The 23170-nt window shown below is 48.6% G+C and overlaps 1 protein-coding gene across 3 annotated transcripts; it reads right to left on the reverse strand.

Moving 5' to 3' along the window:
- Positions 1-1103: 1103 nt before the first annotated feature.
- Positions 1104-22568, reverse strand: adcy3a (adenylate cyclase 3a). 3 transcript variants are annotated; one of them, XM_048985118.1, is made up of 21 exons: positions 21982-22568; positions 20310-21189; positions 19046-19195; positions 14031-14161; positions 13136-13247; positions 12580-12707; positions 10260-10418; positions 9407-9572; positions 8485-8604; positions 8246-8388; positions 7733-7894; positions 7555-7642; positions 7260-7376; positions 5785-6047; positions 5577-5658; positions 5235-5393; positions 4372-4518; positions 4154-4270; positions 3856-3982; positions 3608-3732; positions 1104-2366 (listed from the first exon to the last, which is right to left on the reverse strand). In XM_048985118.1, exons 2-21 carry the CDS (start codon positions 20982-20984, stop codon positions 2184-2186), a joined length of 3354 nt encoding a protein of 1117 aa, XP_048841075.1. In that variant the 5' UTR covers positions 20985-21189; positions 21982-22568; the 3' UTR covers positions 1104-2183. The 3 variants fall into 3 exon arrangements, with proteins under 3 accessions (XP_048841075.1, XP_048841076.1, XP_048841074.1); XM_048985119.1 differs by having other exon boundaries at positions 8485-8601; positions 20310-21276; XM_048985117.1 differs by having other exon boundaries at positions 20310-21276.
- Between the last annotated feature and the right edge of the window lie 602 nt (positions 22569-23170).

Here is a 23170-nt window from a genome sequence, read left to right on the forward strand (position 1 = left end):
CTGTTGTAGTTACCCAAAGAGCCTGTATCTAAAACAAAAGTCAAATAATGAATCTTCACCTACCCCCCCCCCCATTGTGCTATATATCTTAACTAATGTCTGTTACAGTAAGGTGTTAACCAGTCCTTTGTCTTGTTTCCAGCCCTTTTAAGGTACAATGTTTGTTTCATCCTGCTATTGTAATCTGGAGTGACATTCTAGAGTTCATTACAGTGTCATATTTCATTGTATAATTTCTATTTAAATACAAGTACTGTTTAAAAGAAATACACGTATTGGAAGATAATATAAATATTTCTCCATGTGTTAAAAACTATTTTATCTAGAACTAAATAATACAGCAGAACATCACATCTAAAAATAAAATAATGATGCATGTCATACAGAATGAGGTTCCTAGAGGACTTGGGCAGCTGGTACTTCACTGAAAGACACCAAATATCATGGCAGGACTACGCTCCATCTGAGTCACTTCAGGTCTGTCTAACCTGAACTTAGCCCGCTGAACGTGTCTGTGAGTGTGTACCTCTGGCCACTTCCTCAAACTTCATTTTCTTCTTTTGGCTAAAGTTGGAAATGGAGGAGACACAAAAATATGACCAGGAAAAAGAGCTACCTTTCACACAAGCTAGATGGCGCTATTTAGTGACTTCTGCTTTTTTTTTTTTGACGGTGAACATTTCCATTATGACAATGAACATTTCCATTACAGTACAATCCTGGAACAGTTAATGGATGAGCAGCAAATGACCACTCAGTGTTACACATTCCTAGGATCTTAAGCTCCCTGGGCTCGATATTCCTGACATTTTTACAATTTATTTAATTAGCAGACCCTTATCCAAAGGGATGTACAACTGAAAGCAGAGTCAGCCAGTCCCAGGAGCAACTATGAGTTAAGGGCCTCGCTCAGGGGCACAAGACTGACATCACTCTGCTGACCCTGGGATTAGAACCAGCAACCTTCCAATTACAGGTACAGTGTCCTAATTCGCCAAGCCATACACCTTCCACCTTTCTACAATGGAGGCTGCAAACAGGAAAGATGAAAGTTTCCCTTCACAGTTTAGTCAAAAATTCACACATAGTGGGAGTCATAAACATTACATTGAGATTTTTAATCAATACATTTAAATTACAAATAATTCAAGAGCCATTCACAGTTCTCACACCTGAGTTTAAGAGTTTCAAAAAACAAAAGGGTGTCGGATGTCCTTTTCATACATATCCTTCCCAATTTCACTCCGGGGATTCTGTACTGAGGGATCAAACTAGTTACTATAAAAGCTAAGCAATGAAGGCAAAGAACAATAAAATAAAAATGTGCTTGAAGTACTTGGGGCAACATTACATGTAACATCTCTTTGGGCCCTCAGGAATTTGGTCTCATGGTCCAAGCCCTCTTTACAGAATCCCAGTCAGTAACTCCACCATCTGGAGATCAAACCACATTCCCATTTTCCTGTGGTGATTCAAGATAAGCTTTTCCTTTTATCTTATCTACGCTCATGATTTCTCGGCCATCCCTGAAATCTGCTAAATGAAGTTTACATAAAAACTATATATATATCTACGTATCCTCAATGTATCGGTCTTTCATACCTCCTTTATTTTTCCACAAAATGTGTGTTGCAACCAGAGTATAAAAATATGTGTGCTTTTATAGTTTACAAAAGACTGGAGGGGGGACAGGGCAGTGGAAGAAGACTATTGCACTTTCATCCAGTCTGGCAGGAAAGACACAGCACACAAAAGAGTACTGTCTGCGTCAGAATGCAGCCTTCACGTGCTGAGATGTCCAACACACACACACACGCACACACACACACACCATCACCCCACACATCCATGTCTTTACCGGTGTACTCAGAAACGGACACAGGAAAGGGGTCAGAGACAAATTTGTCAGACTTCATCATCTCGTCTCAGGTATAGGAAATATAGAGAACACTAAAATAATGCTTTTTTGTCATGTGGAAGTATCTTTTAAGAATTATATAACTAAATATTCATCTACCATAATCTTCAGTATTTAGATGTGTAAATGATTGTGAGAGTTTAACCTTTTATGTGGCAGCATCTTTGTGCATGTGACCAAATGCTGAGAAGTACGTGTTTACACCGGTGAGAGTGTGTCTGTCTGTCTGTTTGTTTGTCTGTCTGCCTGTAAAACAGAGAGGGTGTCAGGAGCTGTCTACCACTTGGTGAGGGAGGGTGACAGAGGAGCTGTTGATGAAAGAACCCTGCTTATCTCTGCCCTTCAGGAAGAAGGTCAGGAGCTCTCCTTTCCCTTTCACATAGATAGGCCCTCGGCGCACAAACCGGAATCCATACTCCTTCAAGATGATATAACAGTCCTCCACCACCTGGGGGCGATAAAGTTACAGTGCAATTTAATTTATACTTTTTACTGACCAGATATCAGTGTAACTCTTGCTCTGTTTTATCAAAGCAATTCTACTAGTAAAACTTTATATCTGGAAAAAAAGCTGAGATCAGAATGTATGAACGTCAAGGGTTGTAATCAAAAGTGTGGCTTGAAAATACAACCCCAAATCAGAAAAAGTTGGGACAGGGTGGAATGGTCCTTTTTCTCTTTGGTCCGCAGCACACGGCGTCCATTTCTTCCAAAAAAGATGTGAAAAGCTGATTCGTCTGACCACAATACACGTTTCCACTGCACAATGGACCATCCCAGATGCCTCCGAGCCCAGAGAAGTCGACGGCGCTTCTGGACACTATTTATGTAGTGCTTCCTTTTGGCACAGTACAGTTTTAGCTGGCATTTCCTAATGTAGCTACGTACTGTAGTGCTTGAGAGTGACTTCCTGAAGTAGTCCTGAGCCCACGCAGTTATATCATTTATTGATGAATGACGGTTTTTAATGCAGTGCCATCTGAGGGCTCGGAGATCACGGTCATTCAGTTTAGGCTTGCGCCCTTGGCCTTTGCGCACGGTGATTTCTCCAGATTCTCTGATTCTTTTCACTATGTTATGCACTGTAGAGGGAGGAATGTCCAAATCTCTTCCTATCTTTCTTTGAGAAACGTTTTTCTTCATCATTTCAAGGATTTTTGCCCGCACTTGGTGGCAAACTGGCGATCCTCTGCCCATCTTTGCTCCTGAAGGAGTAGGCCTTTCCTCGATGCTGCTATTGTACCGAATCATGATTGCAATCACTTGTTAACATCACCAGTTTCAAATCACATCATTATTTAGTTATTATGCCTCATATTACTACCCCTGAATTGCCCCCATCCCAACTTTTTTTGGAATGTGTTGCAAGCCTGAATGGCAAGAATGGATGTTTATTTACAAATCAAATGATGTTGACAAAAAAAAAAAACATGAATTATCTTGTGTTCATACTGTCTGCAATGAAATAAAAGTTAAGGGACATTTGTGAATTACTGCTTTATTTTTTTATTCACATTTTCCACCCTGTCCCAACTTTTTCTGATTTGGGGTCGTATATAGTTTGTTTTAGAAAAAAACCAACCCTGCCCCAAACCCCTGTGCATTCTGCCACCCAGGGGAATACTGGCCATGAACTGGGGGTCCAACTAAACCCAGGTTCATCTCATAAGAGCTAGATGTGTGCACTACCTGGATGTTTCCCATAACTCCGGTGGATTCCATACGACTGGCCACATTGACCGTGTTGCCCCAGATGTCATAGTGAGGCTTCCGTGCCCCAATGACTCCCGCCAAAACACCACCCTTGTTGAGTCCTGGAAAGAACAACAATCCACAGCAGTGAGGAACACTTCCCTTCAGGTATGACAGCCACATGCTCATAAAGCACAGCAATACACTGACAGACACTGACACAGGAGTGGAAGCAAGATGCTAACCGATGCGCAGCATAAAGTTGTTGAAGGACTGGTAATTAATGTTCATGAGGGTGACCTTCATGGCCAGAGCAAAGTCCGCCAGGTCTGCCAGGTGCTGCCAGCACTCGCGGTCTGACTGCTCCTCTTTCTGCAGGACACGACACAGACTGGCATATCACCTAGACCTACATCATCATCATCATCTTCTATAGCTACAGATTAACATATTGGTCACTGTGACTTTCAGAAATGCGTAGCCCGCCGTTACCAGGTCCGTAACAGGTGCCTGACATAACTGTAGGTGTAGCTGCGCACCCACCTTCATGTAGGTGTAGCCATTGGTGTTGACATCTGGTGTGACACCTGATGCTGCCATATAAGTGCTTCCAATGGTTTTAATCTTGGTGATGCAGCGGAATTGAGGATTGTCCAGTAGCTATGAAGCAAGAAGATCAATAGTGGAACAGCAGATTCCTGCCATTTATACATTACTGTGCGTGAAGACGGATGGTCAACATGTTCCAAACAGTCACTCACGCTGTCGAAGTCGGAGATGATCTCATTGAGAAACCTCAGGCACTCAATGCCCCCGTTGTTGATGCTCTCCTCCGTGTAGAAGTCAGAGAAGTTTGGAATCGAGGCAAACATCACTCCAATCTCATCATATGACTGGCTGTATAGCTCCTGCAAGGGAAAATGATGATATATTCAAGGTTATCAATGAATTCCCCTAATCTGTAATAAGGTTACTTAGAATCTGTAAAATTCAAATAAAATCATTAGACTGCATAATGTGACACTCAGTTAATGGCCTGTTTTTCGGTCTTGCTGAAGAGGAACATTTGTGGCGCAGGGGTAAACGGAAAATGTCACAGTGTCCAGAAAAAACGAAGAGCTCATGCATGGTGGATGGGAGAGAGAGATTGCTGACACCTCGCTCAAGTCACACTAAACTGGAGAGACAGCCAAAGATGGCCTGAACCATGATAGTGCGAGGGATTCGATGCTTCCACAAAAACTTGCAGGGGTTGGCCGGATACCTACGAGGTCTGGACTTCATTTTCAGTCCACCTTTTCCTACATTACAAACATGTCACTTCGAAAACTCCAGACTCCTCAAAAATGATAAATAAAAGGCTAGGCCTGAGTTGACACGACAACATTTTACCAATAAATAATGTAGTATTTTAAATTCCCCATTCCTGCTCCAAATGTGTTAAAGTCTGATCCAGGGGTAGCAGCAATGTACATACAGACAGCAGCGAGGGGTCTGAAGGGACTGTACATAATAGACAGCACACAGGGGCCTTGCCAGCTGCGCTGCCCCTAGTGGACAGCAGAAATGTAGGTCGGAAGTCAATCCCTGCCCAGTGATAACTCCGCCCCAAGCATACCCTCACCTCATCCCTCTTCTTTGATCCCAGGAAGTGCCTGGCCACGTGCTCAGGGAGCATGTTGGCAACCAGAGCTTCGTTCCAACGCCGCATCTCATAAACCTTCTCCTTCTGGTTGTGGACTTCAACCTTCCACAGAAAGAGTGTGCGTGCCAGCTTCTCCACCTGGGTGAGAGGGACCGGGGTTCGGCCAAGAGGGGTCACTCCAAGGTGCAAGCACTCTGGGGCCCCCATCTGATTACAGCTTACGACATCAAAAATGTGCGCGTTGATATACTGTCCAAGCTGCAGGAGGCCCCAACAAGTCTGTACTGAACATCACCATCCATATGCATGCGGAAGACCTACATGACGGGAGAAGTAGTAAAAGCTGAGCATCATGATGAGAATCATCACGGTCATCTGGTATTTGGAGGGGACCATGGACAGCCTAGACAAGGAAGGTACGTGCTGTCAGTGTGATGTCCTGCTAACATGCTCTTCTGGAGCTACCATCACTGCTGATGACACTGCTACACCAGCTGCAACCTTTCTGCTGCGGGCTACTTGCGCTCACCTATAATCATTGAAGCGGAAGAGGTCGTACTGATCATAGATGTCCCTCCAGCTGTAAATGTTGACCACGCCGGTTGCCACAGTGATGAGCAGCATAAGCGTGAGCTTGACCATGTGACTGACCTGGACCAACATGGTGGTAGCCACGAGTGCCAGAATGGCAATGTAGCTGTAGTACTTGGGATTCTCCGAGCAGCCCCCGTCTCCAAAGGACTGCAGAGCATCTCCGAGGCTGTGGTTCTGGGGAGGCTGCAAGCAGCTGAGCTACAAAATCACAGCAGCAAATGAGGGTATGGGAGATCCAGCATCCACATGCCAACGTCACCCTGGGACTACAGAAAAGCCAAGACTATACTCTCCTACAGCGCCTCCAGGAAACTAAGTGCTGCGCTCAGGGGAAACAAAACCTGCCAGTTTCAGTGACTGCCTATTGATGCAAACACTGCACTCATATAGACAACACTGCAGTAAACACTGCACTCATATGCACAACACTGCAGTAAACACTACACTCATATTGACAACACTGCCGTAAACACTGCACTCATATAGACAACATTACAGTAAACACTGTACTACTGTAGATCACATGCTGGACTAAACTGCCATCCAGCAAAGTCTGTCTCCCTAGCTCGCTCCCCCCCCACACTGGCGTTTCACTGCAGCACAGGCTTTCCCCGGGGAGCTTCCCAAATGAGGCAGCAGGCAGTGTATCAGACAGCTAAAGCTGAGCTAATAGTACCCTCTGAGAATAGGGCTGATTACATCCATCGTCACACAGACAGACCCCAGGAGAGTCTCACAGTATCAACAGGCTAACAGAGCTCAACAACACAGTCAGACCTCAGATCCACAGCAGGGATGGACTGGACCGGACCAGAGCGGCACTCAGAATAGATCTGCATACAAATATAAAGCAATAATGCTGGTGCTCCCCGCAAACACCAAACAGGAAATACCATGTGGAAACAAGGCCGAAATCCACCCCAAGGTGCTGCGCATCCTAACCTATGACCATGCCTTTGACAAGCAGCTCCTTTGGATGGGGGGGGGGGGGGGGATTGCTGATTGGTGGAGCCCCCCCCTTCCATCACTTTCCTGAGCTGCAGAACGACTGCAGATTCACAGCTCCATGCTGAGTCGCCTTTTAATTCTTCACTCGTAATGTCGGCACACTTGCCAGCCGTCCTTAGAATGACTTCTTCAGGTGATTACAGTGTGTAAATTGCACCCCCCCCCCCCCCCCGGGCCCCTGCAGTCTTTTTGGCTGCTTCTCCACCCTTCCCTACCTCACCCAACCATTTTTACTACCCTTCCTCCAACCTTCCTCTTGTTTATATTTTGCTCATAATGAATTCTTGGGGGAATGTAGCCAGTTTAAAATGCGCTCTAATTAAAAATATCATGTTGCCGTCGAGACACAGATGGAGGAAGACAGAGAGGGGGAGAAAGCGAGTGGGGGGGGGGACTGCTCACCATGTCCACGATGTCCGCCATGGTGAGGATAAAGATGGCCGCCATGGCCCATGTGTTGCGGGCCCAACGCGTACGGTCGATCCATGTTGAGAAAGACACCAGTTTCTTGGGGAACATCTGCCTCACACACACATTCATCCGTCACTGTGCAACCTCCATCACTGAGAGAGACAGTCCAGAGGCCAGAGCAAAGGACCAGTGGGGTAGAGGGAGGGGGCCTAGGGGGGCAAGGCGAAGGATGGGGGGTGGAGCGAGGAACCAGGGGTGGGGCTATGGACCAAGGGGAGGAGCTCACCCGTGGGAAGATGGCAGCCACCGAGCAGATAGTCAGGATGAGCAGCAGGACCTCGCCCACTATGAGGGTCACATAGTTCACCACCAACCTGGGAATCATAGGCAGGTAGGAAGCTCAGGGAGGGAGGAGAGCTGCTGTGTGTGTGTGTGAGTGTGTGTGTGTGTCTGCGTTCACTCACTGGGGGTCAATAAGAGCCTCCATAGCAGCAGTGAACAGCAGTACCATGCAGGAACAGCTGAAAGCTGCCCCACTCTGCTTCTCCTTCTCCACAGAGTAGCGGGTCTCCAGATCAGGATCCACAAAGCGCAGGGACAGCCGGTTGGTGTGCCGGCCCTTCAGACTGCCAGCAGGAGGCGCCATGAGAGGGGGAAGAAAAAGAATGGAAGAAAGGCAAACTCAGAGGATATGAAAAGACTTGCACCATCAGTTGGTACCAGAACATCAATGCAGACATTCTCACTGGCTGATGGAACTCAGTACAGACTCACCTACAATCTGAAACCTGACCTTACAACTTGCTATTGGTTTCTTGCACCAAAGTATTTTTCATTTTGGTACTGAACTGAATGCAGGTTAAGTGCCTCTCTTTGGGTGCACATGAAATTCCACAGCAGACACCCCTGGGGACAGAATCTGCATACTGCCCCCAGGGCAGGACTTGCCAGCCACCCCCCAGCATTCCTCTGCTTACGCCTGTAAGCTCTCTCTCTCCAGCAGCGCTTCATTCAGCAGTTTGTTCAGCTCCTGCTCATTCTCCTGTGCATCGATGACCCTCTCTGCCAGGTCTCGCAGCCGCAGGCGGCGACGAGGGTTTGGGAAGGAGGGGTTCACAACCTGAGGTCAGGACGGGGTCACAGAAAGGTCACAGAGGTCACTGTTTAAGGGCACAGGCTGATGAGGTGCAGGGAGGGCATGGGTGCCTATGGTTACCTGCGTGTCGAGCTCCTCAGGCTCCTCGGGCGTGGTGCAGGTGGTGTGGACACTCCCATTGCACTGTGTGGTGTTGATCAGGACTGGGGAGTTGCCATTGGAGGAGGTTACTGAGAGCTTCTGAAGCAAAAGGGAGGAGGGATGGAGCATAGAATGGAGAGCAGCGAAGGAAAGGAAGAAGAAACAAGAGAAAGGCCAATGAAACAAGGGAGAGGACGGGGAGCGGAGATACAACATAGAGAGATGGAAGAAAAGAGGAGAGATCAACAAACATGTAAGGAGAGAGACAGCCAGACCAGAGAGGGGAAGAGACCAAAGAGAGACAAGAGAGGGGAAGGGACCACAGAGAGGCAGGAACGACGGAGTTAGGAAGGGACAAAAAAGAGGCAGGAAAGGAGGAGAGAGGAAGGGACCAAAGAGAGGCAGGAAAGAAGGAGAGAGGAAGGGACCAAAGAGAGGCAGGAAAGACGGAGGGAGGAAGGGACCAAAAAGAAGCAGGAAAGAAGGAGAGAGGAAGGGACCAAAGAGAGGCAGGAAAGAAGGAGAGAGGAAGGGACCAAAGAGAGGCAGGAAAGAAGGAGAGAGGAAGGTACCAAAGAGAGGCAGGAAAGAAGGAGAGAGGAAGGGACCAAAGAGAGGCAGGAAAGAAGAAGAGAGGAAGGGACCAAAGAGAGGCAGGAAAGAAGGAGAGAGGAAGGGACCAAAGAGAGGCAGGAAAGAAGGAGAGAGGAAGGGACCAAAGAGAGGCAGGAAAGAAGGAGAGAGGAAGGGACCAAAGAGAGGCAGGAAAGAAGGAGAGAGGAAGGGACCGAGGGAGTGATCAGACACAGGAATGGCCTGCAGCACTTTGGAGGGGCCCTGTGATTGAATGCAAGGGTCCCGCTATGCTCCCCTCCCCTCCAGTGTTCAGGGTGAGACTCACCACCCCGTTGATTCCGTTCCGCCCGACCGGACCCTTGGGTACGACCACCAAGTATGTCTCGATGCCCTTCTCCTTCAGGTACTCGCAGCGATCACCACCGTTTCCAGGCTCCACATCAAACTCCCCACGCAGGCACTCCATGGTGCTCTGAGAGATGTGCACACGTCTGGGGTGGGGGCACAGGAGGTGATGGTGAGAGGCATCGGTTGCTTTAACACATTTCATGGAGGAACGCGCTTCCATCGCATGAAGTAACCCTTGTCCACGGCCCCCTCACCTGTTCAGACAGGCTCCCTACTTACCTCATATGGTTTATGAGTTAGGGAGTTTGCTTAAGTGCTGAAACGCAATGATGAAATGCACTCAGTCTTTATAGCATTCAGAATAAATTAAATTAGATAAACTTATTGATCCCAATGGGAAATCCTTGAAAATGCAGAGCTGCATCGGCAGCAATTGAACTGCAGCGTGAGAATTCAACCACTGAACCACCAGTGCAAACAACAAGATTACAGCTCACTGGGGCACAGCAAATCCCCCCCGTTCAGCCAAAGAGGGACTGAGCTGCTCCTTCACCGCCTCACTCCACATTGGTGCTGCATGATTTCCGACACCTGATTGGTGGATTTATAAAAAGCAGACGTGTGTCCCTAAAGAGAGCCCGATGGTCGAATGGATGAATGTGACACATTTTCGCCAGACGTGTGGCTGGGCATGACTCAGGTAGCTTTTCCAGGGATGAACCCGGCAGAGCAGCTCCACCCGCTTCCAATCATAAAAACTTCGGCGTATAAAATGAATTGTCAATTTCCGGCATCACTCCCCCTGCGAACGGTTGCCCCACGTTACTCACCCTGGGATCCCTCCCGCTTCCATCTTGTTGGCGACGGTGACGTCCGTGGACCAGACATCATACTGCCAGCGCTTCTGTCCCAGGACGCCCCCCAGCACGGTCCCTGTGTGCACGCCAACTCGCATGTCCACATCCGTCTGGGTCTTCTCGCGCACGTACCTACAACAGGGAAGCAATGGTATCATGGAGATGTGGGTGGAGCGACTGGACAGATCTGGAAGCTCAGACTGCCCAAAGGATAGCACCCCCCACAGTCTGTCCCTGCAAACAACAATGGATTTCATATGGGCCTGACACAGTTAGTGTATGTCGTTTTGGATAAAAGGGTCCGTTAAATTAAAAAATAATATATATATATAGAGGGGGCGGCATGGTGGTGCAGTGGTTAGCACTGTCGCTTCACACCTCTGGGACCCGGGTTCGAGTCTCCGCCTGGGTCACATGTGTGTGGAGTTTGCATGTTCTCCCCATTTCGTCGTGGGGTTTCCTCCGGGTACTCCGGTTTCCCCCCACAGTCCAAAGACATGCTGAGGCTAATTGGAGTTGCTAAATTGCCTGTAGGTATGCATGTGTGCGTGAATGGTGTGTGAGTGTGCCCTACGATGGGCTGGCCCCCCATCCTGGGTTGTTCCCTGCCTCGTGCCCATTGCTTCCAGGATAGGCTCCGGAACAGTAGGATAAGCGGTTTGGAAAATGGATGGATATACATATTACATACACATACTCAGTGAGAAAGAAACTGAAGTGGTGGAAATGAAATGAATCTGCAAGTGGTGAAAGTATGTGTAACTGTATTGCAATAATTATAATATCAGATCAAACAGACAACAGGATTGGCAGTATGGGCACACTGCTGATCCCATGACACCATGATGTCATACCCTATGGCTCCCCACACCATGATGTCATACCCTATGGCTCCCCACACCATGATGTCATACCCTATGGCTCCCCACACCATGATGTCATATCCTATGGTTCCCCGCACCATGATGCCAGTCGTTGAGACATGGTGCAGGATGACATGGGGTGTTGTAGAGAGTCTAATACCTGTGTCCGGATGGGAGGCACAGATGCCATGGGGTTGTGAAATGCTTGGTGCAAAATGCAATGATCCTCACTTGGTGTGGTCTGACTTGGGCAACCGGACCTTCACGACGTGTGAGGGTGCCCTCATGTGACCATTGGATCCAACATCGGGTGACTGTGACATCTGCATGCCCCATATGCCGGGTAATTGCGCGATACGACCCCCTGGCCTCATGGCCCCCCCACAATGCGACCCCTATCAAACTCCGTCAAGTGCTGGTAATGCTGTCTAATGCGTCTATCAGGCATCATCTGTGTCTGGTGACTAGACGCTTCAGCTAGATGTGCAAATTGGATCATCACGTCTGGGCGCTTAACTTTTTTTGTCACCAAGTGTGTGTGTGTGTGTGTGTGAGAGAGAGAGCGAGAGCGAGAGCGAGAGAGAGAGAGAGAGAGAGAGAGAGAGAGAGCACCTCACCTTACCTTAAGGTGATGAATACCCTTTTTTTCCCTTATGGAACTCAACTTAATAAAAATCTGTGACTGCAATGAAAAAACTAAAAATGCAAAAACTCTTGTATTTTGCTTGGTTACTTATGGTTAGGGCTGGTGGGCAGGGGTTAACACACACACACACACACACACACACACACACGTCAGGTAAACATATCTTTATGGGGACCGCTCATTCATATATATATATCTCGGGGGACATATGTAAAGTGAACTTTGTCCCAAAGTGACGGCATCAGCATGGTGTGGGCTGTGGTCATGGCCTCCTTCTCATAAAACAAGCTGTATTCCTCCCTGGGAGACACCGATTTATGACCTAAATGACCGTTAAAAAGTTTCATCGCTTCTCAATGAAATGATGATAGATGACAGGCCCCTTTCAGGGTAGATTCTCACGCAGCAGGTGCTGCACATTTTGGGGTTAGCGTTAGTTACTAGTGTTTGAAGATTGACAGGACAATGTAACATTAAGATTGGTTGACGAGCACCAAGCCACCCTGTTCCAGGGCCAGTCAGACAAGACAAGGTTCACACGATTTATCGACTTTGAATAAACCCTCTTTAGTTTGCAGTAGTTCTACCTTTCTTTTGTTCTTTTTATTTGCAATAATTGCCCGTGAATATCTTTTTTCATGAATCAAATTTAATGCACATACTGTTATCTCAAGATGAGGAATACAGCCATTTTATATGAAGCTGAACAGCATCGGCAGAAAGACTGACTTCTTTGTGACAGGCAGCTCACTCTCTCCTGAAAGGCATTATGGGAGGTACTCACGAGATGGCCTCCACCATGGCGAGGCCCATCATGATGGAGCAGGCGGCATGGTCCTCGCGGTAGTCCGGCAGGCCGCAGATGCAGTAGTAACAGTCGCCCAGGATCTTGATCCTCAGCTGGTGGTATTTCTGCATGAAAAAAAGGTTGTTTTTTTTTTTTTTTTTAAAAAAGGTTGGTGTGCAGAGATGAGAAGGTGCTAAAAAGGTAGAAGCTAACTTGAGAAAAAGGGCAATGTGTGGCGAAGTGGCTTAGGATGCTGTGTCTGGGATCGGAAGCTGGTGATTCAAATCCCTGGGTGGCCGACTGATTTTATTGTTTGGCCCCTGAGCAAGGTCCTATATCCTAATGGCTGTAGGGAGTCTGACGACACTTTCTTAAATGTATATTGCATTTGAAATAAGCATCTGATAAATGAATAAAAATCAATCTCTAGCAGTGACTTAATGAATGGGCAAAGGGTTGCAGAGACTGTCAAAGACAGTATGGCAGACTGAGTGCGGACACGGAGTCAGAGAGCTGCCTGTCTGTACGTCACACGGGAGAAAATGAGACTCACGGCAGCCAGCTTGTCGAAGCGAGCAAACAGCTCATTGAGCAGCTTGACGAGTTCCTGCGCACTGCACGCTGAAGACAGCTGCGTGAAGCCGACGATGTCCGCAAAGAGGATGCTGTTGGACACGGAGGGGGTGTGACATGGGGAGAAGGCCAGGGGAGAGGCTACATTATGTGGCTGAGGAACCGAACATCAGAAATCATCTGAAGCCGCACACCATCATAATACCAGACCCAGTTTTAACCTCATGCTACTCACTGCGAGGTCAGCATGGTCCTGCCAACAGCCCTTAATAGCTGTTAATGAGGCTGCAGCCAGCGACCAAACATAGTGAGAACTCCCAGAATGTGCAAGTGTGAACCCATTATTTCTGCTTTCACTCTTGTAATTCTTGCTTTTGTGACGTCTCCCTGACGTTCTCCTGATACTCTCCTAACGTTCCTGCTGTTGCAACGTCTCCCTGACGTTCTCCTGATACTCTCCTAACGTTCCTGCTGTTGCAACGTCTCCCTGACGTTCTCCTGATACTCTCCTAACGTTCCTGCTGTTGCAACGTCTCCCTGACGTTCTCCTGATACTCTCCTAACGTTCCTGCTGTTGCAACGTCTCCCTGATGTTCTCCTGATACTCTCCTAACGTTCCTGCTGTTGCAACGTCTCCCTGACGTTCTCCTGATACTCTCCTAACGTTCCTGCTGTTGCAACGTCTCCCTGATGTTCTCCTGATACTCTCCTAACGTTCCTGCTGTTGCAACGTCTCCCTGACGTTCTCCTGATACTCTCCTAACGTTCCTGCTGTTGCAACGTCTCCATGATGTTCTCCTGGCACTCTCCTGCTGCTGTGACATCTCCATGTTCTCTTTACACTCTCCTAACGTTCCTGCTGTTGTTACATTTACCTGACGTTCTCATGGCGATACATGTACATGGTGTTGAATTGCTGCACCTCCTTCTGGCTGGCCTCCTTCTTCATACCACGAAGCATCTCATCGGCAATATGCTTCGGCAGGATGGACAGCAGCAAACCCTCCTGTGGACAGGAACATGTCCGTCCCGTAGAGGATTGTGTGTGTGTGTGTGTGTGTGTGTGTCTGGAGAATGACAGGACGTAGGCCAGCTCATTTGCAGACAAGAGTCGCTCAAAATCGACAAGCTTTCCTTGACAGGATGATAAAAAACTACGAGGCTGCAACCCTGTGAATAACCTGGCAGTAAAGGATAACAGAGAATGAGTAGAATCAATACTGATGGAGAAACCAATGAAGCAGGGAAAGGCAACAGAGCAGGGCGTGACACCCTGGTCCATATAGGATCTAAGGTGGCTGGAGGAACCTGGAGAATTCACACCGAGAGGCATCCCCAGACCGTGACAATGCCGCAGTCAGGGAAACAAAAGAACAAGACTCTGCAGCTCCATCTTCTCCGGAGGCTGGTCGCCATGGTGATCTACAGCGTGGGGTGCGTTACGATTGGCCAGCTGCACCCGTCTGACAGCGGCCTCAGCTTCCCCATTAGTATTCTGGGAGTTTGTCGCTCTCTCCCTGGCAGAAAGCGTATCATAAATAGCACCAATCAGAGAGGTTCCTGGTCTCTGGTGGGAGACACGGACGCAGGGAGAGCAGCTACGCTCGGGGGCATCGGGAGACACCAGGAATCCCTCTGAATGCCAGCTAACTTCCAACCCCACCCAAATAAAGCCTATCAATCCGTCAATTATCTCTGCGTAACTAAATCTCATCCCTCATACTAATTACTAACCCAATTCAGTCTTGACTCACACTATTTCCTAACCCTAACTTCTGTTAGCTCCTTATCCACCTCCAGTCCTACCTCCTGCTAAGTAACTCCTGAGCCAATCCTCCCTCCTGCTAAGTAAATCCCGAGCTAGACCTACCTCCTGCTAAGTAACTCCCGAGCCAGTCCTACCTCCTGCTAAGTAACTCCCGAGCCAGTCCTACTTTCTGCTAAGTAACTCCCGAGCCAGTCCTACTTTCTGCTAAGTAACTCCCGAGCCAGTCCTACTTTCTGCTAAGTAACTCCCGAGCCAGTCCTACTTTCTGCTAAGTAACTCCCGAGCCAGTCCTACTTTCTGCTAAGTAACTCCCGAGCTAGTCCTACCTCCTGCTAAGTAACTCCCGAGCCAGTCCTACCTCCTGCTAAGTAACTCCCGAGCCAGTCCTACCTCCTGCTAAGTAAATCCTGAGCCAAACCTACTTCCTGCTAAGTAACTCCTGAGCTGGTCCTTCTGCACTCCACTGCAGTTGTAATTTCCCTCAGCCTCCCCCTGTTTGCCTGCATGCCCGATCTTCAGCTCAAACACCTGCATCTCTGCACATTCCCCCCCCCCCCCCACTTCCTGCAATATCTAATACACATGGAATGATGCCACAGCTCGCTGGATGCAAGGTGGTTTCATAAGTATTCAGGGAAAACTAGAAATGGCCAGTGAGAGCTGCTTACGTGCTGCAGGGGCACTGGGGGGCTGGAGCATATCCCAGGCAGGATAGGCTGCAAGGCAGGGCCAGACAGTCCATCCACTGCAGGACACAAACATACTCAAACTCTATGGGCAAATGTAGATCCCAAATCATCTAACTGGAGGAAGCTAGAGTACCAAGAGGAAGCCTACATGGATTAAAACCCATAACCCCAGAGATAAACAAATGTCTATATAAAGGATACATAACTTTATTGTTTTATAAACTGTATTTTCTTAAATAGCAACATGAAGTAGGAAAGAAGAATGTTTATGAAGTAAATGCTGAGCATCTATGCATAAGCAGCACTATTTTTTCTATACTAGAAGGCTTCCGCGTTCCGTGTCATTAGGCCACGCCCATGCCAGTGTGGGCCCTTCCTCTCCAGTGATCTCTGTCTCTGTTTGGTCCCTGATTAATAGGTTTTGGCACAAGGGCCCAGCTTATAAAATGTACACCTGCCAGCAAAGTTAGAACATGTATTTTTAAACACTACAGTCTCCATTCGAGGAGAAACAAGTTCACAAAAGTTCACCAAATACCATCATAATCCTACCATAACAAACAGAAGGAAAACTGGCCTCTTCAATACCCTCAGATTATAAAACTTAGCATAAAAAATAGCCCCTCTGCATTAGGAACAAACTGATGGAACTATTTCCTAGAGCTGTAGAGACACTACACTGATACGCTGAAGTCTGCTTCTTTTGATGGTTTCTGAAGATCTCCTGAAGCACGTAGGGTAAAAGCCGAGCTCTTTAAATACTGATCACCTGAGCTGCTGAACATAAACAAGTGGCATCATTAATGTGTCAGATTATTACAAATGCATCTCAGAAGAGTGTTCTTGGACCAGGAAGAAAATGTTGGAGAGCGTTTCAGCCAGGCCTGGCTCAAGTTCTGAGACATGAAGGGGCACAGGACTCTCTGGAGTTCAAAAAGTCCTTCATATTTTTTTGGCTTCCACCCTATTCACAACAACAAAACAGCAATCCTGAGACTGGCTGGCATTTGGCCTGTCTGGGGGGTGGGCTGAACTCGGGACTGGCCAGGACCACCCTGGAGGCCCCATGGAGCCAGGCCTGGTTTCACGTTCAGACACTGGCTTTTGGAAGGAACCCCAATGAAGACAAACACAATTGAGTATTTCAGGTGTCAGGCCTCTACACTTTCTGTCTCTCCTGCTGGGTGTGGAGCTGGATGGTGCTGCCCTGTGTCTCCTATTGATTGTTAAGATGGAGATCAGCAGTGCAGTGGATACATCAACTCCCAGAAGTCTGCATCTCTTCAGAAAACCAAGAATGTGTGTGTGTGTGTATACCTAACTACATAAATAAATATATATATGTATTCATCCATCCATCCATCCATCAATCTTCCTTAAAACCACTACTCCCAAGCTGAGGGGGGGCTGGAGCCTACCTCAATTTGGGGTACAACCCGGAAGGGATGCCGGTCCATCTCAGGGTAGCTGGGGGTTTAGTGATGGAGATTGGAAATACAGAATCAGGAATGTAAAAAGAGCTGGCGAACTGCCAAGTAATCACGGCAGAGAGTCATGCCACAGGGACTTCTGCCTGGGAGACGTCCAAAGCAACAAGGCCGAGTGGACACAGCACCGTCGGGCTACGACCACCGCGGTGACGTCGCCCCGATGCGATATCAGACAGCATGTGACAGGTTGGCCGTTGGCTCCACTTATCCTCTGAAGCCAAAACACACGAATGACGACAACGACGTCGGCAAGCAGAGGGCAAAACAAGGCTAATTACGGCAGCACGCAGTGTGCCTGGATGGCTACACCGGAGGTAATAGGGCACCTGGGCTATGAGCCGAGCTCCCCTAATTAATTCCCCCCAGCTGATTTTTAAAATAGTCCTGTCCCACTGCTGTCTCCTTTCCAGTGAGCTTTAAGTCAAATTAAGCTGTAAATGGGAAGACAGTGAAAGCTTGCTTACAAGGCCTGTGTCGTGCTGGAAGCCAGGAAGCTCCTCCTTACAGGGTATATTACCGAGTCCCCTCAAACACAGCCATTTACGCTTCACCCACCAAGCACGCGGCCTGGCTCTCCACAGCCTCCACTTCGACGAAGGTGCGGAAAGATCCAGGTGCTGCACCAGGGAGCGCGGTATCCTGCTCTGCTCCTCTGCTTTCCTTCAATGACTTCCTGCTCTGTGACTAGAGAATCACCAGTGCAGTACTTCAGAGTTCAAAATCTTCAATTACGAAACAAAAAGCGTCGCATCTCAGAAAAGAATGTCTCTGTCTTTTCAGATCAGTTATAGCTGAGGTATCAAAATTTGACAATGACCTGTTATTAAATTTGTCCACTTGGGACAGTTACAGTCATCTGTAATCAAAAAGGCTGGCTTCTTTTTAAAATAAAAAAGGTGACTTAATGAAAATGTCAAATAATAGTAATGTTAAAGGTTTTGGTAAATTACATCTAACCAAACAACTGGCCATACTGTTATGCTGGTATGATTCATAATTGTTCAACCATTTAAAGAAGGCGGCATCTTTTCACCTCACATGATTCCTCTTCTGAATATCCTCTATCTATAATTCCTGCTTCATATCGGTGACCCCGAAAACAAACATGACTCCTGTTTTATAGTGATGACTCCATAAACAGCTATGACTCCTGTTTCATGTAGAGACACAATTCCTGCTACATACTGTATTTATGACTCCTGCTTCATATCTGACTCCAAAAACAGTCATGACTCCTGCTTCATATTTATGACTCCTGCTTCATATCTGACTCCAGAAACAGTCATGACTCCTGCTACACATTTATGACTCCTGCTTCATATCTGACTCCAAAAACAGTCATGACTCCTGCTACATATTTATGACTCCTGTTTCATATCTGACTCCAAAAACAGACATGACTCCTGTTTCATATCTTACTCCAAAAACAGACATGACTCCCGTTTCATATCCATCCATCCATTTTCCAAACCGCTTATCCTACTGGGTCGCGGGGGCTCCTGAGCCTATCCTGGAAGCAATGGGCACGAGGCAGGGAACAACCCAGGATGGGGGGCCAGCCCATCGCAGGGCACACTCACACACCATTCACGCACACATGCATACCTACGGGCAATTTAGTAACTCCAATTAGCCTCAGCATGTTTTTGCACTTTGGGGGGAAACCGGAGTACCCGGAGGAAACCCCACGACGACATGGGGAGAACATGCAAACTCCACACAAATGTAACCCAGGCGGAGACTCGAACCCGGGTCCCAGAGGTGTGAGGCGACAGTGCTAACCACTGCACCACCATGCTGCCCTCTCCTGCTTCATAACTGACTCCATAAACAGACTAAGGACTAAATGTGCACACTGGTGTGTTCAGCACGGTGCATTCAGCGTGGTGTGTTTAGTGTGACGGCCCCCTACAGGCGACGGCCCCCTACAGGCGACGGCTTACCTGCTGTTGACTCTGCTCCTCCAGGTTTAGCTTGACCTCGAGGGACTGCCGAGCTTCCAAGAAGGCCTTGCGGTGTTTGCGGTCAGCCATGTAGTACGACATGACCCCGACCGTAATGGAGCACAGGTAAACCGTCATGTTGGCCAAGAGCTGCAAAAAGCAGACACACATGCACACGGTCGCATGAGGGAAACGCCTGACGCAGCTCTAACAAAGTTTCTGCTGTGTCTGTGTACAGGCAGCTCTCGACATACGCAAGTAATCTGTTTTACAAACCCTTGCGTAAGGCAAATTTTACGCAAGTCATATTTACGCCCCGTAACATTTAGGACACCATATATCAAAAAACACATAAGCCAAAAATTTACTAGTAGTACATAATAAAGAACATATTAAATAAAATTTTCATTATCTTTTCATTTAATTTAAATGAAGGATCACATGGATCCTTTGCGCTGCTACCCTGTCTTGACAGCTGGGCTCTGGTGCTGTCCCTGCAGCGCACACATGTATGCATGGGCATCCACCCTGAGCGGCGTCTCAAACAGACGTGGATGGTGCCCGGACTGTTTATGTTCCGAGGAGGCCTTGTAGACATCCAGCGACAGGAAACATCCATTATGAATCCAGTGTCAGTCACAAACAAGCTCATGGAGTTTCATTTACACAAAAAACGTTCTGAAGGTAAAACAAAAAACTGATTCAGAGAGACAACCAATCAGACTGTACAGGATAACCAATGAGATGTCTTGGACCCACCTCTTCTACAATATCATTGGTTCTCTCTCTGAACCAATCGTTTTTTGTTCTACCCTCAGAACATTTTTGTGTAAGTAAAACTCCCACGAGCCACAAACACCCTCCTCCATCCTGCTGGTGTTCAGTCACATGCTACATTTCACCACCTCTCTGCCACCATGCCAGTCACACACTATTTAAATTTTATTTACTTGGCGTATGCTTTTATCAAAAGCAACATAAAAATCGAGAAAGCAGGCTCAGCCAGCCTCCAGAGCAACTGGGGGTTAAGGACCCTACTCAATGGGGAAATCACTTTGCTGGTCCTGGGTTCTGAATCAACAACCTCGAGATCACAGTGTCCTAACCCACTAAGCCACGTGCCTGACCCCTACCATCCCTGGAACTCAACTCATCGGGTATCCAACGTTACAACCTGGATGGTGCCTCTGTAAACAAAGTGGTACGAAAACAAACACCCACCCGCTGGGAGGAAGAGGGGATGGCGCCGGGAGGGGTCACCCACCTGCCTGGCCAGTGCCTCCCCGCGGAGGTTATCCTGCTGCTGCTGAGCGATGGTCACCCCCAGCACCAGCGTGTGGATACCGCAGGAGACGGCGGCGATCAGGACGATGGGGGTCAGACGGAGCGGCAGAGTCAGGAAGAAGGAGAACGTGAAGAAGGCCTGCCATCCTACTGTGTCGCTAGCCTGATGGAAGCGGGCGAAGTTCAGCCCCAGGTAGGAGAAAACCTGGGCGGCGATGAGCACCCAGAGGGTGTAGGGCACCACCCTGCGGGACACGCGGTCGGGGAGCAGCCCCAGTCGGCACAGCAGGTAGAGCAGGACGTGAGCGGCCAGGCCCACCGACGCCACCACCAGGGTGGCCAGCTTGTCGTCGGTGTAGACCACGGCACACATGACGATGACGTAGCAGTCGAAGAGCGCCGCAAACACCACCAACACCAGCAAGGTCTCACGCCTCTGCCTCCGGAAGTAGGTCTGGTACAGGTTCTCCAGCGAGTCCGGCGAGAAGGTGAGCCGCATGAAGCGTGGCAGGCACATACAGCACCCTGTGCTGCGCACTGTCACCTCCGGCGCCCGGCCCACCGCCTGGCCCGGGTCCGACGGCAGCGTCACCGAGCAGTCGGCCGAATACTCGGCAGAGCACTCCGGCTCTGAGAAGGCCCGGTTCCTGGGCATTTCCAGTCTACCTGGTATCTTCGGTTTTCTTCAAACAGGAAACTGTCCAGGGCTCTGGCAGAGTTATGGAAATTACTAGAAGAAGACTTCAGCGTTGTCTAAGAGCCTGGCGTCCCCGCTGGCCACGCCGGCCCATCCGCATGCTGTCCATCCCGCAGCGACATGGTGCTGGAAAGCCCAGTCCGGCGTGGTCCCTGCTGTCAGTCTGTATGTGAAGCAGGTTTCAACGGCGATCAGCGGCGACTGTGCGCCAATGTCTCACCAGACTCACCACGCCGCATCCCAGAAATAGCTAATGGAGAAATAAGCACTTTAAAATGTTTTAAACGAACTACGGAGCGCTGCTCCCTGTCACATTACCTGTGCGGTTTTTACCGAGTGGGACTCGGGCTGCGGTGCCGCTTTAAAGCGCCACACACCCGGATCACAGCGACAGCTGTCCCCGCTGCCCCTGATCAAAATGCAAATTACCGAGTAAAATCATTCACGTCCGCGGCTGTAGCCCCCGCGGCACGCCGTGTCCTGACCGCAACCGCGTTGCCGGCGGTATCTGACAGCCCGATCCGGGGTGATACGGAGCCGGAAGGTTCCGGGTAAATAAATGCGATGAAGCAGATGTCGGACAGCGGTCTGCTATGTCTTCCCCCGACACAAAGCACTTGAGAACTGGACGAAGGGGCGCCCTCGACTCCCCCCAAGCCTCCCCGCACAGCCCTGGCCGGGGGCACGACGATGCCCGGCGTTATTTATACGTCAAAATATACCCGTAAAGCGGCTGCTAATATGCTTTATCTGACCAATAAAAGCATAATCTTCAACGGCGTAACAGAAATTCAGTGAAGCGGTAATATAGCCTCTCCAAGGATGTAGCGATCGCCCCCGCCTGCTGCCTCACAGTCCCTCGGTGTAAAATCCATCTTTGACACCTTTAACACTAACAGTGTAACAGAATAACAGTGTAACAGTGTGTATGTGCGGATGCGCTGTTCCTGTTTACCGTGCCTCAATGTGCCGTCCTTCCCCCGGCAGCGGCTACCGCCCGTCGGCTTCAGCTTCAGCACACAGGTACACGGACACATGGCGCGGAGCTTCCATCCCCCCGAAAGGGCGAGAAAACGGCCATGGAAACGTGGCCGGGGCGTCCGGGACCCCTGATGATTCCCCAGATCTGCTGCACACCTCCAGCCGCACAAATCACCCCCGCCCCTGTCTCTCTCTCTCTCTCTCGCTCTCCGCCTGTGTTTGTTTCTCTATCGTTTTTCCTTCTCTATCTCGGTATCTCCCCTTTCTTTTCTCACTCAGGTGTTTTTCTGCTGTGGTACAGCCTTTACCGTTGGCCGCTTGACGAAAGCGCGGTGACAAATAGGCCTACAAGACATTTCTCAGTTTCTCATAATCGGTATATAAATAACATGGCATAAGACAAATCATTTAAATCGATTCCCCTGTACTGTCATTTTTAAATACAAGTGAAGTGCTCCGATGTTAACCAGCTAAAATGATAGAAGTCGTATATGCAAGGTGTCGCTATAAGGTAGCAGAGCCTGTGTGTATCTACCGAGGTCCCAAGGTGGAGACAGTGTTAAGAGCACAGGACCAGGGTGCTCAGAGGGACCACACGATGAGGCAGAGGAGGGCCCAAAGCAGGGGCGGCCTGTGAAGGCGGGGGGAGGAGATGACAGGGTTCATTTGGATCCAGGAAGTCCAGAAGAGACCTGGAAGAAAGCTGGTCATTTATACAGATGTGCATGAGTTGTACATTTAAAAAGTTTGTTGTAGGTCCTGTAACTAATCATTGTTCAAAAATTCTACATAAATATTTAGTGTGGAGTTTCTGTATGATACAGTGCATTGAGACCCCTTGACATTGATTTTTGACCTTTCTCGCATTTCGTTATGTTGCACATGCAAAAATCTTTTACATTTATTTCCCCTCATGAATCTGCAAGGTCTTCTAAGTGAAAACAGAACTTTAGACATTTTGGCAGATTTACTGAAAATACAACACTAAGGCATCACATTGATTGTATTCAGACCTGTTGCCATGATACTTGAAATTTAGCTGGATTTCCTGCAGAGCACAGATATGGGATTACATGGAGGCTCAGGTCCAGGCAAGCCTACAAAAACATTCAGGAGCACTGAAGTTTCCTAGGAGCACAGTGGCCTCCATAATTCCAAAATGG

This window comes from Brienomyrus brachyistius, chromosome 19 (assembly GCF_023856365.1).
Source record: "Brienomyrus brachyistius isolate T26 chromosome 19, BBRACH_0.4, whole genome shotgun sequence".
Lineage (NCBI taxonomy): Eukaryota > Metazoa > Chordata > Actinopteri > Osteoglossiformes > Mormyridae > Brienomyrus > Brienomyrus brachyistius.

Bases quoted from the DNA above. Each gene is read 5' to 3' on its own strand.
- adcy3a (XM_048985118.1), bottom strand. From the start codon at position 20,984: ATGCCCAGGAACCGGGCCTTCTCAGAGCCGGAGTGCTCTGCCGAGTAT. The intron at 8,389-8,484 runs GTAACCATAGGC...TCCTGACCTCAG, and splicing joins CTGAGGAGCTCGACACGCAG to GTTGTGAACCCCTCCTTCCC. The intron at 3,983-4,153 runs GTGGGTGCGCAG...CGTGTCCTGCAG, and splicing joins ATGGCTACACCTACATGAAG to AAAGAGGAGCAGTCAGACCG.